This window comes from Erithacus rubecula, assembly GCF_903797595.1.
Source record: "Erithacus rubecula genome assembly, chromosome: 27".
Classification (NCBI taxonomy): domain Eukaryota; kingdom Metazoa; phylum Chordata; class Aves; order Passeriformes; family Muscicapidae; genus Erithacus; species Erithacus rubecula.
This window is the reverse complement of record NC_136679.1, coordinates 2,067,739-2,083,238: the sequence shown is the minus strand read 5'-3', so window position 1 is coordinate 2,083,238 and position 15,500 is coordinate 2,067,739. Positions and strand designations below refer to the sequence as shown.

Here is a 15,500-nt window from a genome sequence, read left to right as displayed (position 1 = left end):
TTGCATCTGAGTCCAGGGATCTGGAAATATCTCCTGTGGATACTCCCTTTCCTGTCATCTCTGTCTTTATCTATCATCACCACAAACTGAGAAAGCATGGACAGCAATTAAAGCAACTGAAAAATAACTCCAGCAAAGTCCTTCATACACTGCAGTTGACATCAACCCATGTGTCACTCATGCACAGGGGACACTGAACAGGCCTGAGCTTCACAGTGTGAGCAACTTGACTTCTTGTATTTGCATGACTAAAAAAATTTAAGCCATAAATAGGGAACTAAATCGATGGGGGATTTACCTCAGTGATTTTGGAAATCTCACAGTAAAGCAGGTATTAGAGCTGTGCCAGGTGACCAACATCCACATCACAGTGTCCCTGATCTGTTCTCTACTACAGTCACAACTGTTCACACTTTTCAGAAGTGAGAAATTCTATTAGTTTTCCATTTTTTGTTTCACAAGCTCTACCATAGCATGTGATATAAAAATGGTTATTGGACTAAGAATAAAATAAATACAAATTAATAAAAGATAAAAGGCACTTTGATGTTATAAATACCAATGTTTCTTCTTTGTACATAATCTAGGGCAACTTTTTTTCTTGACTTGTTGCAAAGTTTGCATCATACAAAAAGCTGATGACTCATAAAACACTATTTTACTTTTTGGAATAAGCTGCTGACATGTAAAGTATCTTCCTTGTGAACTGGGATTTCTAGAGGGAAACTGCCTATGGGCTATTTAATCTTGGCATAAACAGCCAGACTAGCCAGCCCCGTGGGAAGAAGAAACACCCCACAGGTGACACCCCCTTTGGAAGGTATAAATGGAGACCTGCAGCAGCCGGAGCCTGCAGTCGGACTCAGTATCACGCTCTGCATCTCGCTTTGGGCTGTGGGTTGGCGCTGCAGCTGGGCCTGGCCATGAGCTGTAGTATTAAGCAGACAACTGGCTCTCTCAGGGGCAGGACCAGCGGGGGCAGCTGCGTGGTTGGTGGCGGTGCTGGTGGCGGAGCGCGGATCTCCTCGGTCTCCTCTGGAAGATACACGAGCTGCGGGATAGGCGGGAGCCGAGGCTTTTCTGGGAGGAGCTACTGCGGCGGGGTGAATTACGGAGGGGGACTGAGCACCGGCAGCCTGGTCGGGGGCAACTATGGAGGCGGCTTAGGAGCCGCTGTCCTCGGAGGATGTCCAGGCATGGGGTTCAGCGGTGGCAGCGCTCGCTTTGGCGGGGGCATGGGAGGTGGCATGGGGATGGGTCTTGGTGGAGGTGGTTTTGCTGGTGATGGCATTCTTCTTTCTGGTGACGAGAAGGTCACCATGCAAAACCTCAACGACCGCCTGGCTTCTTACCTGGACAAGGTGAGGTGCCTGGAACAAGAGAATGCTGACCTGGAGTGCAGGATCAGGGAGTGGTACGCCAAGCAGGGCCCTTTTTGTGAGCCACGGGACTACAGCTGCTATTACAAAGAAATAGAAGATCTTCAGAACCAGGTAACGTCCCCTCTCAGCTGCTTGCTCCTGTGCAAGGCTCTGTCTGGTGCTGGTTCATAACTCAGTCCATTATTTGGAGTAACAAATTGTTGTTGTAAAATGCTTTTTGCAAACAGCTGTTACAACATCTGTCTGTGGAAAGCCCAGAGCTCAGAGGTAAACTGGAGGGTTTGGGCTGTTTCTGTTGCTGTTATTCATCAGACATATTGAAGGGGGAAATGTTACCTCATGGAATGCATCTGGATGGGCTCAGTAGTCTTTTTGAATTTAGTTTGGGCCAAGGGGGTCAAATAGATATATGGCAAGAAAAGAACTAAAAGATAAATAAATAATGGAACACATTAATTTGCCAGAATTTATATTATTGTCATCAGTCTTGCAGAATTCCAGTTAAACTTTATTTCCTTTTCCATGTAGAATTCATGTAATTAAAACTAAGAAAAAAGAGAACATTGCCATAACACATTTAGAATGGGCAATTTAAAATTCAAAAATCTAGGATGTCAATGCACAAAGAATAAAGGGAAAAGAATCCAGAAAAGGGACTGAATAAGATAGGCTCATCATTAGTTCTTGAAATAAAACTTTAAGTCTCATAAGATTTGGATTTAAGAGGCTGAGGTAAATTGTAGCAGGTGCTGGACAGTAATTACACCTCCTGGACCTGAACCAGGAATTTTATCATTTTAATGTCTTCACTCCCCTTCCCTGAACATCCCTGTGAGTGCTGCACCCCTCAGGTCCCCATCCCTAATAGCCAAGATTTTGAAAAAAGAGAGGGAGAAAGAGGGTCTGGTTGCTCCAGGCAATTGGTGCCTTGAGCCTGAGGACATGGAGCAGACACCAGGAACAAATGTTCTTTTTCCAGATTGTCTGTGCAACCATAGACAACAACAAGATCATTCTGAACATCGATAACAGCAGGATGACAGCCGACGACTTCCGAGTGAAGTGAGTACCCGGGGCTGTCCCCTCCTCTGGCACTGCCCTCAGGGCTCTCAGCCACTCCCCTGTCACCAGGACAGGCTGGAGGCTGTGCAAAAGAATTCTTTCATCCATTGCCTCTAGAGCTGCACTAATTAGCAGTTCCAGGAGGGGAACTTTGGGATGCCAAGCCGGTTTTGAGTAGAGATGAAAGGGAGCAGAAGGGATCCTCAGACTGGGAGAAGTGAGGACTCAGCCAAGCTGCTGCTCCAGCATGTGCTGTGTTTCAGAGGGGAAGGCTTTGCTTTTTGCTGTCAGAGCTCAGAAAAGCTGGTGCTGTCAGGCACTGACTGCTTTTGTTTCTCACCTCTCCCCTGGCAGGTACGAGACGGAGCTGGCGCTGCGGCAGAGCGTGGAGGCCGACATCAACGGGCTGCGCCAGGTGCTGGACCAGCTGACGCTCTGCAGGTCTGACCTGGAGGCACAGCTGGAGTCCCTGCGGGAGGAGCTCTGCTGCCTGAAGAAGAACCATGAGGAGGTGGGTCCTGCCCTGTCCTGTACAAAGCATCCAGTGTGCTGCTGCAGGGGGCAGTGGTTGATGGAGACCATCGTGTGACCCAGGAGATGTGAAGGTCGCTCAGAGAGGGGCTCTGCTCCTTGTAAGGGAACTTGGTTCTTTCCTTTGTTTTAAACCTGACCTGATCTGGCTGGTGTTTCCAGGAAATGTGCTGTCTGAGGAAGCAATCGACAGGAGATGTGAGCGTGGAGGTCAATGCCTGCCCTGGTCCAGACCTCAGGAAGATCCTGGAGGAGATGAGGTGCCAGTATGAGACGCTGATTGAACGCAACCGCAAAGAAGTCGAGGATTGGTACGAGTGCAAGGTGAGTAAATTCCCACAGCTCTGACTTTCCCTGGCCAACACCCAACAATCCCAGAGGGATTTGTTGCTTGTAAAAACCACAGAAAAGGCTGTAAGAACATTTAGCATTGGTTCACACTGACCAAGTGACACCAGGGAGGGACACTGCCACCCTGTGTTTTTGTCATGGGCTGAAGGAAGCGCTGCATGTTGGTGGGAGGATTTGAGGTACAAATTCTCTACAAAGCACTAAGTGGTGAGAAGAACTGGAAGCAGCAGTATTAGAAGAGCAAGAGGAATGACCAGCCAGGTTTACACTATTGTTAGGATGAGAGTTTTCACCCAAACCTTTCTCATATCATGTCTGCTAACTTCTTTAATCTTCCTTAATACTTGATCCAACTCATACTGCACATTCCCTGAAGCTGTTTATCCTGGATTGGTGATTTCAGATTGAGGAGGTGAATCGGGAGGTTATTACGAGTGGTCAGGAGGTGGAGACGTGCAACAACCAGGTGACTGAACTGAGACGCCAATTGCAAGCGCTGGAAATCGATCTCCAAGCTCAGCTCAGCCAGGTGAGTGATGAACTGCTACAACCCTCATCCAGCTCACAGAAGTCATAGCTAAATGCACTGTTTCTCCTGCCTGTATTTGTCTTATGTCCCTTGTCACTCCTCAGAGGGACAACCTGGAGTCCTCACTGGCCGAGACAGAGTGTCGCTACAACAACCACCTTGGTGAGCTGCAGAGCCAGATCACCTGTGTGGAGCAGCAGCTGGCTGACCTGCGGGCAGAGATGGAGTGCCAGAACCAGGAGTACAAGATCCTGCTGGACGTCAAGTGCCGCCTGGAGCAGGAGATCCACACGTACCGCTGCCTGCTGGAGGGCGGCCAGCAGGACCTTATGTAAGTGGGCTTGAGATGTACTAAAAAAATACTGTAAAATACCCCTGGTCCTGGTGATTTCAATGTAAGAGCAAAGTGAAGGACCTGCCAAGCTCCTTCTCCCTTACTGACCTGTTTGGGCTGCCTGGTGTCATGGTGGTGAGCTGTTTCCTCCCCTGTGCCAGTTGCTGTCACAAGGAGAACAGTCACTGCAACATTTTGCCAATTTGCTGCTGAAAAGGGAAGCAGCAGAGACGCTGAAAATCTGTAACTCTAGTTTATCTGTCATTTCCCTCACTAAAATGTCATTTTCCTGTCTCCTCAGTCAGCAAGGAGGAATTGGTCAGTCTTCAGGTCTAGGAGGAGGAGTTGCAAGAAGCAGTGGGATAGGAGGAGGAGGCATCATTAGGACAAGCCACACTTACACTTCATCTGCCCAGATCCCATCCTGTGCAGCTGCGGAGATCCAAGGTAAGAACTGTTCCACTCTCTGCATTTCCACAGTCTTCTCTGCTCTAATGCAACTCTGATGGGCTGGAAGAAAGATCTTTCCCACATAGCTTACAGGTGCTACTTGAAAGTTTTATTGTGGGGCCCCTGGGAAATACAGAACAGGAGCCACAGAGGAGTGGCTGAGAGCTTTTGGGAGCTGGGACTCTGCTGGGATGCATGAGAATTGCCAAAGGGAAGAGGGACAGAAGGGAGAGGGACAGACCCAGCAGGCAGGCAAGCCATGGAAAATATGGAGAAAGGACTGATGTGAAACATGGGACAAAGAAAAGAGCAAGAGAAAGAAAAGTACTCAGAAATCAGGTGGGCAAAATAAAAAGCAGGAATTGTGGGAATACTGACAGATAACTACCAGTCCTAATTCATGGCGAAACTTCCAGCCAAACTGAAAAGGAAAAAATGAAATACAATGACAGTTGGTCCAGAATGACACGAGCAGGGGCATTGATCTGGCACAGACCCCAATGCCATTCCCTCACCCTGGTCACTGCTGGAGCAGTGTCTGCAGCTTCCACCTTTTGGCATTTTGATGCAGCTTGTGCTGCAGCCAGTGACAGATCCATCTGCCAGGCTGGCAGGAGCCATCAGATCTTCCCAGGAAGGGGCAGTATTTATCTGAAATTCTAATTGAACTGGCTTGTGAAACGATCACGTGTAGGGAATGACAGTGTGGGAAAGAATCTATTTTTGCTATAAACACAGTAATGTATCCTTTGATCTCTCCAGTGCCTTGCCGAAGGATTTGTGATTAAGAAGAGAAACAAGAATATCCAACAAGAGAAGCCTGAAGCAGAGCTATGGATGAGGAGAGAGAATATTTACTGCATGTGTCTGCAGAGAGCACGGAGCGTGCTCGTCTGCATTGCTCAGTCGTGCTAAGCAATGTGTCAGAGGGATGAGCAGAGCATTGGGCCACATTCTGCTTTATTTTGCTATTTGCTTTTCAGTCTGTGTTGCTGTGTGTGGCCCAGCACCACGACTTGCTGTAGTCAGCCAGGGCTATGATCACTTATGTACCTGCTGGTGAAAAATGTCTCTAATAAAACTTTGCTTCTGCCTGATGCAATCAAGAACCTGTGTCTGAAACTGAGTTCTTTTCCAACCCCAGGTGCTGATCCATGAACAAGGGGCACCTAAACCAGTCAGGATCATCCTGCTCTGGGCACAAAGCTGCTTTGCCAGCAGGACAGAGTGGCCTTGCTGACCTGGCAGGTCTTGTCCAGCTCCTCCCTGTTGTCACAGCCTGAGGGAGATGTTGCTCATTCCTGTGTGACACCTGCCCTGACCCCATGGACAGGCAGGACAGGCAGAGGCCTGTGTCCTTCCCACACAGGATTGGGCTGAAAGACAGTTTTAAAAGATTTTTGAAAGTCAGTGATGGAACATCTCTGCTCTCATGCTCCATTCCCCAGCATGGGGACTATTGAGGATGAAATCTTGGTCTCCACAACTGACATGGCTTATATTCAAACCTATCCCTTTCATTTTATGGGAATCTTCATACTGGGAAAAGGACTAGAGTCAAAAGGGTTATCTCCTCTATTTTCACACAGTGACTGAGTCATTTACTGGTCATCCTCAGATTGCCAAGACTTTCAACCTGAACAGCAACAGTGGTTGAAAGATCATCTTTGCATTAAACACACCTTGTCTGGGGAGCTGCAGAGGGCAGGGTGGGAACTGAAAAAGTGAAGCTCAACAGAGAATAGAATGGAGAAAAAAGCCTTTGAACACCCAGAGCCACCCAATTGCCACAGACAAAGCAGGTCAGTCCCTCCTTGGCCCTGATCAGAAGCTGTGTAGCTGGTGCTGAGCTGGTTTTGTCCTGGTGCTGACCTGCCAGGGCAGCCGTGGGCCATGGTGAGCTGGCAGAGTCGCTCTGGGTTTGCAGAACTGACAGTTCAAAGTATTATGAGGATGTTTTGAGGATTAAATTGTTGGTCCAGAAAGCCAAGCAGTGGCGGTTTTGACAGTGGTGTGGCTGTTACAAAGTCACATTCACCTGTGAGATGACCCAGTAAAGCAAAATTTCTGGTTATTCCTTTTCCATCAAAGGCTGGAGGTTATGGAACAGGCAGACTCAGGGCAGGAGAAGAACAGGTACAAAGAAAAAACTCCTTCAGGACTGGACATACAGTGCAGTGTGGCACACTTTTCTATTGCCAGCTCTTTCATAGACACACTAGTTTCTCTGATGATACAGAAATAAACTTAACATGGTAGCAAGTGCCTGAAGAAGTTCAACCACTAATGTCTCAGGGAGCAGGTGAAAGGTGCCCTTCCTGTTGTGAGAGGCCATAGAGAGAAGACATCTCAGAGATATTTCTTTATTTCTTCTACCACACTACTACTACAGACTACTAAGCTTAATAGTATCCATTACTAGGACAAGACAAGATAATGCAGCACTTCAACACCTGCAATGATTCAGAGGAGTGGCCAAAGGTAGAAGTTTTTAAACCAAGACTAAACTTAGTCTTATTTAAAGTTCAATTCCAGCCCTACAGGAAGTCCCAGACTTGATGCAGAATTCTTTCAGTAGACATGTATGGCCAGTACTTCACAAGAGATCAAAAGAGATACAAATTGTGGCTATAATGGCAAATTTCCTTGTGTTTGATTCCAGTGGATATCCCAGTTGTTCTCAGAGCTCTGGCTGGGAAGTTGAAAAGCAAATCTTTCCCTTTCCATTCCCATTGTCTCCTCCTGCCTTGTTTATTGCAAGGACAGACAGTGAGACAACCACTGCTGCCCTTCTTGGCCCCAATCCTTCCCAATCTATGAGTCCTCACACTCTTGTTTCTAAAAATATAAAGACACTTCACTGAGACTCTTCCAGTTTCCAATCTTCTGGAAACTCTTGGCTACTTTTGGTACATAAAAGCTTCCCTGCTCTCCTGGCAGCCCCAGCTGATTCCCACCAGCTGTGGGCTGGTTCCTCCTCTTGTGAACTGCTACTGACATCTAGCTGCTCCTCCAGATTCTCTGGGCTCATATCAAAGCCCTTCCCACCCTTCCCACCACATCCAGCAGCTCCAAAGCGTGCACTTTCACAAAGGAGCTGTCCTGAATTCCTGAGAGGTGAAAGAGACCTAATGACATGGCCAGAAAGACTCTAATGGTCCAGAAATTATGAAAGTGCCTCTGGAAAGCCCCTGAGGGGTACAGCCTCAGCTCTTGGGACGCTGTGATGTTGTTTGTGGTCCTACAAGCTGGGGTGAGTCTGGAAGGCAGCTCAGGAGAGGCAGGTTGTGATTAACAGTTCCCCAGCAGAAAACACCCTGGAAACACTTCATTTATTAAAGAGCTGCAAATTATGGAGCTGCAAATGTTGGAAGCTACATTTCCATAAGATTTCCCTACTTCTTTGTGCTGATGAGACAGACCCAGGAAGCTTATGAGTTCAAGTAACTGAATGAAAACATGAGGGAAAGCTTAATTTAATTTTTTTAAGGTCTCGGAACAATTATTTAGTTTTGTCTTAATTTATCCAGGAAATCCTGGAGATGAACAGGAAAAATAACAAGACGGAGGGAAGCTGTGGGCACAGGTGGTTGCTGCAGGCACACAGAGGTGAGAGGGGCAGAGGGGACTGAGGTGTCTCAGAGCAGCAGGAGCATCCCCAGCTGCAGACACCCTCCCCTCCCACGGAGTACAACTCATCCCATGTTTCTGCCTGTGCTACACTGATGTGCCTGGGTGATAACTGTGGGGCTGGGGAAGGAATGTGTGCTCACTCAGGAGAGATGCTTGCTGAACACAGCTGTTGGGAAACTTCTGAGGAATCATCCACAGAGCAGGGAAGCTTCCAGCAATGCAGCTTGCAGCAGTTTCGGTTCGCTCCTGCCACCACACCCTGACTCCCAATTATGTTCTCCAGTCCTAGGAATGAAATCTGGTGATTCCTTCCTATACATAATGACTTTATTAGAGCTTTTACCTATTCTGAGTTTTGTTTCAGTGTGTTTTGGGCCAGAGAGAGAGCCAGTGTGTCAGGCAGGTCTGGGTCCAGCTGTAGCTTGGCCAGTGGAAAATCGGAGTTAATGACTTAGGGAAGCCTCTCCACACCACAATGCTTCTGCCTTTCATGGCATGGATAAAGAGCATCCAAAGAGGCAAAGAAAAGGGGAGACAGCTTTACAACAGAAATAAGAGCAATAAAATGATGAGTAATTCCATAAATACATAAATACTGGGATAAGTCAGTCCTTAAGTAAATGGGATTGTTTACTGCCACAATAGCTGTTCCAATCCACAATCCTGACACAGAGTGAGGATTTCAGCAAGAGTTTTGAACTCACTTTTCCCTGGTGAAGGAGATTTAGAGAATTTCTTACAAGGAGCTGTTGGGTTCAGAAAGCCATGGAATGCCTGTCCCTTGCTCCATGGCCACTGGAAAGGGGCTCCCTAGAGAGAAGGTCAGTGCTCTGGAGCCTGAGCAAAACACAGCTTGAATTTTGATTACAAAAGGGTGAAAATATTCTTACTTTGCATTTTTCTTGCTTAGTTAAGATTTGGAAACATTACTGATAGAAAGCCTCTAGTTTGTATGAAATCCAGCTTCTCCAGCCCAGGTGGAACTGCACAGGGCAGTGACTGCTTTGCAGCTCTTTATCTCAGCAACTCTTTATCTTTGCAGCTCTTTGTCTCAGCAATTCTGTCTTTATATGTCCCAGGACAGCAATCCCAAAGTCCTGATTAAAATGCAGCATGTATTGACAGAGAAATTGGCCATAGGATGTTTCCACTCCCAACCACTGTTTCAAAACCACCCTTTCCTAGCAACAATTACAATCCATAATGAGGAGAAGTGCAGAAATTATCTTTCACTAAACAACAGGAAATATTTAAAGCACTTTTACCTTCCTTTACACTCTCCACATATTAAAACAAATCGTTTGTGAATTGCTGGAGAGCCACAATCATGTATGAAGAACCTTTCATCCATGTACATTAAGAGATCCCTCCTTGGTCTCACTTGTCTTGAAGCAAAGTGTTTCAGATTTGTCATTTTGCCAGTGGAGAGATTTAAAGGTTAATCTCTGTGTCTCTGATCTTTCCAGAGTTCTTACATCATTCTTCATACATCATTCGATGAGCAAACTTAGTATTTCTTCTTCCTTTTTCATCTTACATATTCCAACCTCAGCACCTTGCATGAAAACTGCTTATTCAACTCAAAATAAAATGAAAATAAATTAATGAGAGATAAAGAGCTCTTTGATGCAATAACCTTTAATGATTTCTTCCTGGTATGTAATTTAGGACAGTGTTTTTCCTGGCTTAATGCTGTAAGTTTGCATCATAAACAAAAAGCTGATGATTCATAAAACATTATTGCTAATGTATTTTTGAAATTAGCAAGAGACATGTAAAGCATCTTCCTTGTCTACCAGGCTTCTTGAAAGGAAACTTCCCTTTGAGAAATTATTCTTGGCACCAATGGCTGGAGTAGCCAGCCTTATGGGAAGAAGCAGCAGAGGTGACACCCACTGTGGAAGGTATAAATAGGGATGGGTGGCCAGGACCAGCCTGCAGTCTGATTTGGTATCAAGCTGTGCATCTTGCTTTGGGCTCCTGCTTGCATTTCCACCCTCTGTCGCCATGAGTTGCAACATTAAGGAGACGATTACTGTGTCTAGCAAAGGCAGGAGCAGCGGTGGCAGCTGCATCATTGGTGGTGGTGGTGGCGGAGCACGCGTTTCTTCCTTTGGCATAGGCAGTGGCAGAGGTTTTTCTGGAAGGAGTTACTGCGGTGGAGTGAATTATGGAGGGGGTCTGAGTGTTGGGAGCTTGGCTGGTGGCAGCTATGGAGGTGGCAGCTGCTATGGCAATGGCCTGGGCTTTGGCCTGGGGGGCGGCGTGGTTGTTGGGGGTCTCGGTGGAGACTGCTTGCTCTCCTCCTGCGATGAGAAGGTCACCATGCAAAACCTCAACGACCGCCTGGCCTCCTACCTGGACAAGGTGAAGTGCTTGGAGAAGGAGAATGCGGAGCTGGAGTGCAGGATCAGGGAGTGGTACGCGACACAGGGCCTGTCCTGCGAGCCCCGCGACTACAGCTGCTACTACAAAGAGATTGAAGATCTCCAGAACCAGGTAACCCCCCGGGCCCTTCTGCCCCTTTTGACAGCTTACTGCTGAATTTCTGGGTTGCTTCTCCCCTTTTGAGAGCTTACTGTTGAATTTCTGGTTGTTTCTCTCCTTTTGAAAGTTTACTGTTGAATTTCTGGTTGTTCCTCCCCTTTTGAAAGCTTACTGTTGAATTTTGGGTTGTTTCTCCCCTTTAGAAAGCTTACTGCTGAATTTCTGGGTTGTTCCCTTTAGAAAGCTTACTGTTGAATTTCTGGGTTGCTCCTCCCCTTTTGAAAGCTTACTGCTGAATTTCTGGTTGTTTCTCCCCTTTAGAAAGCTTACTGCTGAATTTCCAGGGTATTTCTCCCCTTTTGAAAGCTTACTGCTGAATTTCTGGTTGTTTCTCCCCTTTAGAAAGCTTACTGCTGAATTTCCAGGGTGTTTTTTCCCTTTTGAAAGCTTACTGCTGAATTTGTGTTTGGAACCTTCTGCAGTTGTTGGAGGGAACTTTGGTGCTCATGAATATCTATGCAAACAGAAATTTTGGCAAATTCCCCTATGACATTTCTGACTGTGGGGACATATCAAGGGTGGGTGCTGCAAGGTGGTGTGGCTGGGAGAACACTGAAATAGGAAAAGGGTGATTTGGTACATTGCATTTGACTATACAACTGTAAATGTAATATTCCCAATGTACTCTGAGGAAATGTAGTGGTGTCAGCCCCACAGGAAGAGCAAAGCAAACTATGGGGCAACCAAAAATATACATTTTGGATGCTTTATCAAGTGAAACATTATAAATCTCTTGGTGAGAAAAGCTGAGAATTGAAACTGATTGTCACAGTGATACAAATAGCCTGATATTAATAAGTTTGCAATGAAAGTTATGGCTAATCCTAAGGCTTAAAGACACCTTCCTCCATGTTCCCTGAAGGTCCTTAAGTCTGAAGCCCAGAACATGTCACCTTCAATGTCAGTTGAGATTTAGTATCATAAGGAAGGTTCTTTAGGTTTATTTTTGGAAGCATCTTTGGAACTTGTAGTCAGATCTTGAAACTGGAAAATCCCACCTTATAACTCTTTAATTCCCAGCTCTATGTGGTTGATCTCCTTTCTTCTGTAAGTAAAGGAGGCAAAACCACTTCCTTCAACTTCTTTGCTAAAGGGACAAGATTACTTATGAAAGAAGGTAACAGAAACAGGGAAATGTGATTGCAAGGCAGAAAAACCTATAGAGTAGAACAGGAGAGAGGAGACATCTCTCATGATTTGCTGTTTTCCAGATTGTCTGTGCAACCATTGATAACAACAAGATCATCCTGGACATTGATAACAGCAGGATGGCTGCTGACGACTTCCGTGTGAAGTGAGTGTCCCTCTGTGAACCTGCTGCCTCCCCCTGCTCCTTCCCACCTCCCTGGCAGGCTCAGAGCATTAATTACAGAGGCTCCAGACACGTCTCCTCACACCACTGTGGTAGGGCAGGATGATGAAAGGCACATTGCTCCTGGTCACCAGCCCTCCCTTAATTAATGTTCTTGGGTAAAGTTTGTGGTGAGGCTGGGGACGGGCACCTCAGGGAGTGGCCCATTTTCACCCCAGACCAGTGCAGATGGGATCAACAAAGCAGAAATACAGCTGAATAAGTGATACCAAATATACAGTGAGCAGGAGCAAGGGAAAAAACACGAGAAAGAAAAGCTTGCACGTAACAGACATAAAGCAGAGCAGAAATCCAAGGCACAGTGCATCCACCTTGGACAGCAAAATGCAGGTCAAAGCATGGAGCTGGGGAAGGAAATCCTGGCACAAAGAGAAGCCACGTGGGACGTGCCAATCCTGAATCTGTGCTGTGTGACACCACCCAGGTACGAGACGGAGCTGGCGCTGCGGCAGAGCGTGGAGGCCGACATCAACGGGCTGCGCCAGGTGCTGGACCAGCTGACGCTCTGCAGGTCTGACCTGGAGGCACAGCTGGAGTCCCTGCGGGAGGAGCTCTGCTGCCTGAAGAAGAACCATGAGGAGGTAAGTCCTGCCCAGACATGGCCCTGACAGAAAACTTTGTGACTGTGCTCGGAATTGAAAAGATTTCAGGTTAAGATTTTAGTTTCATATGATTTCAAGATTTTACTTTTGGGCTACAGTTTTCTCATGAAAGGCTCAGATCACTCTGCCTCAGAAGGGAAGGGAGCTCTGGCAGGGACAGTGCTCACACTGGGAGTGCCAGAGGGGGGGAAGCTGCTGCTGGCTCCAGTGGCTGAAGAAAGAAATTAGCCAACAGATTTGTTGGGAAAACACTTGCACCATCCTCCAGTACCTCTCACAGCCACAGCAGGGAGGAAAGGCTCGCAGGGAGGGCAGTTCTTAGCCAGAGCTTTGCTCTTCTGTGCTGCCTTCCAAAAGCCAGTATGATCTGATCTGGGATTTATTTCCAGGAGATGAGTTGCCTGAGGAAACAATCAACTGGAGATGTGAGTGTGGAGGTCAATGCCTGCCCGGGACCAGATCTCAGGCAGATCTTGGAGGATTTGAGATGCCAGTATGAAACACTGATAGCGCGCAACCGCAAGGAAGTCGAGGATTGGTACGAGTGCAAGGTAAGCGACACACCTGTGCTGCAAACCAGACTGACACACACAGCCCCGGGCCCAGGAGCCTCTCAGAGAACAGACATGATCTCTGAAATAAGCAGTTCTGCTTTTCCAGTGAAGCCCGAGAGCAGCACTCATTATACCCAGTGTTCCACAGCAGCCACAGGCCTGTCTGACCTGTTTCTTACCATCTGGAACAGCAACATTTGCCACAAGGCCTTGTGGCAGAGATATTCCACATTTGGATTAAAGGGATTTAATAGCCACGAGGTTAATGGGATTTGTAAAATGAACAAGTAGGGGAGCTGGTAGGGAACACCCTGTGCACAGAGAACCTGCCCTGCTCCCTGTTTCTTTTTGCTGAACACTCACCATGTTCTGCTCCTATAAAAGCAAGCCCAGCACACCCAGATATCCCCTGAAGCTCTTTATCCTGGATTGGTGATTTCAGATTGAGGAGGTGAATCGGGAGGTTATTACGAGTGGTCAGGAGGTGGAGACGTGCAACAACCAGGTGACTGAACTGAGACGCCAATTGCAAACCCTGGAAATCGATCTCCAAGCTCAGCTCAGCCAGGTGAGTGAGGAACTGACTCACAGCTCCAGCTGGTCATTGCTGGGATTATTAGCATGAACAGCCAGAACCAGCCAGCAGGATGGTGGTGAATGGCTCGTTCACTTTTGGATTAGAGTGTGTTAAATGGTTGTTGGTTTTTTGCTTATCTTATCAGAGAAATAACTTGGAATCATCGCTGGCTGAAACTGAGTGCCAGTACAACACCCTTCTCGGTGAGCTACAGAACCAGATCACGTGTGTGGAGCAGCAGTTGGCTGAAATAAGAGCAGAAATAGAGTGCCAGAACCAAGAGTACAAGACCTTACTGGACGTCAAGTGCAGGCTGGAGCAGGAGATCCAGACCTACCGGTGCTTGTTGGAAGGAGGACAGCAGGACCTCATGTAAGAACCTCTCTAGATCCACCAGAGAATAAGTGAAAATGTCAAGGATCTGTATCACAGATTTGTATCCAACATGATCTTCAGTCTTTCTATGAGATTAAAAAGTTGTCTCATGAACAACTTCCTTGTGATGAACATTCCAATCAGAACTAAATGTCAGTCCTTGGGATCTGCAAAGCAGAGCACCAGATCTGTTAACTGCTGGTGACAACACTGTCACTCCTGGCATTAAGTCAGCATTGGTGACAGTCCCTTTTTTATATGAGATGGGTGAGAACTGCCCATGCCAAGGGGGAGCACAAATGCAAAGCAATTCTGAAAGGGAAAGAAATGTATGTAAATGTATGTATGTAATGTAAAATACTGTAACTCCTATAAAGGCCATCATTTGAGACTATGTCATGCAGTCAGTCAGCAGTGACATGTGAAATTCTAAAATACCTCATTTCTCTCCCCAAATTTATCCCACTAGTCACGGAGGAGGAATTGGAACTGGTGGAGGGGTCATTAGGACGAGCCACACCTACACAACAACTACAGCTGCCCACTGCCAGCCCCAGGTGCCACCCTGCAAGACTGGAGACATACAAGGTAAGGGCTTTGTTTTCTCAAAAGAAAAACTGGCTTTGTTCATTTCCTTGTGCACTAAGGCCAGGAGACAGCACATTCCTAGGATATGTCACAGGCATCCTCTCAGAGCCACTGTGCTACATGGGGATCTGTTACAGTGGTGGTGTCACTAAGAAATGGATTTAAAAAGAGCTTGTACTGAACATGGGGTAGAGGAAGCAAATGGGAGACAAAAAGGAACAGTAGAATGCAGAGGAGAAGGCCAGGGAAATAAAGCACAATGGGAAGATCTGGAAGAAAAAGTGAAGAAGACAACAGCCAAAGCTTAGTAAAGAGTCTGGAAAGAGCAAACCTATAACTTTACAAGTGAAAATTCCCATTAAAGCCAATTACTTAGGAAATTTCTGGATCTTTCTGGGTACTGCCAGCTGCACCAGCTTAGCAGTGCACTCCAGAAACAAGAGTACCACCATTCTGTTACATGTGAAGAACTTTATTGTGTTCCAATCAAATAATGCTGCTTTGTTTTCTCTCCAGTGACCTGCAGGAGAATTTGTGATTAAGGAGAAACGGACTGGAAGGTGACAGGGAAACCCAAGAGAATCCATGTTCACTGCACCCTCTGTGCAGAGAA

The 15,500-nt window shown here is 46.7% G+C and overlaps 1 protein-coding gene across 1 annotated transcript in view; it reads left to right on the top strand.

Annotated features, from left to right (window-relative positions):
* Positions 1–923: 923 nt before the first annotated feature.
* LOC306812901 (uncharacterized protein) overlaps positions 924–15,500 on the top strand; it is a gene marked incomplete at its 5' end in the record, with an annotated part of 27,625 nt that continues 13,048 nt past the window's right edge. The window contains 15 exons of the mRNA XM_079327821.1: positions 924–1,493; positions 2,362–2,444; positions 2,799–2,955; positions 3,138–3,299; positions 3,730–3,855; positions 3,960–4,186; positions 4,491–4,636; positions 5,647–5,698; positions 10,231–10,771; positions 12,031–12,113; positions 12,616–12,772; positions 13,183–13,344; positions 13,790–13,915; positions 14,070–14,296; positions 14,769–14,887. Coding sequence (XP_079183947.1) covers positions 924–1,493; positions 2,362–2,444; positions 2,799–2,955; positions 3,138–3,299; positions 3,730–3,855; positions 3,960–4,186; positions 4,491–4,636; positions 5,647–5,698; positions 10,231–10,771; positions 12,031–12,113; positions 12,616–12,772; positions 13,183–13,344; positions 13,790–13,915; positions 14,070–14,296; positions 14,769–14,887 — 2,938 coding nt within the window. The remainder of the gene's footprint in view (positions 1,494–2,361; positions 2,445–2,798; positions 2,956–3,137; positions 3,300–3,729; positions 3,856–3,959; positions 4,187–4,490; positions 4,637–5,646; positions 5,699–10,230; positions 10,772–12,030; positions 12,114–12,615; positions 12,773–13,182; positions 13,345–13,789; positions 13,916–14,069; positions 14,297–14,768; positions 14,888–15,500) is intronic.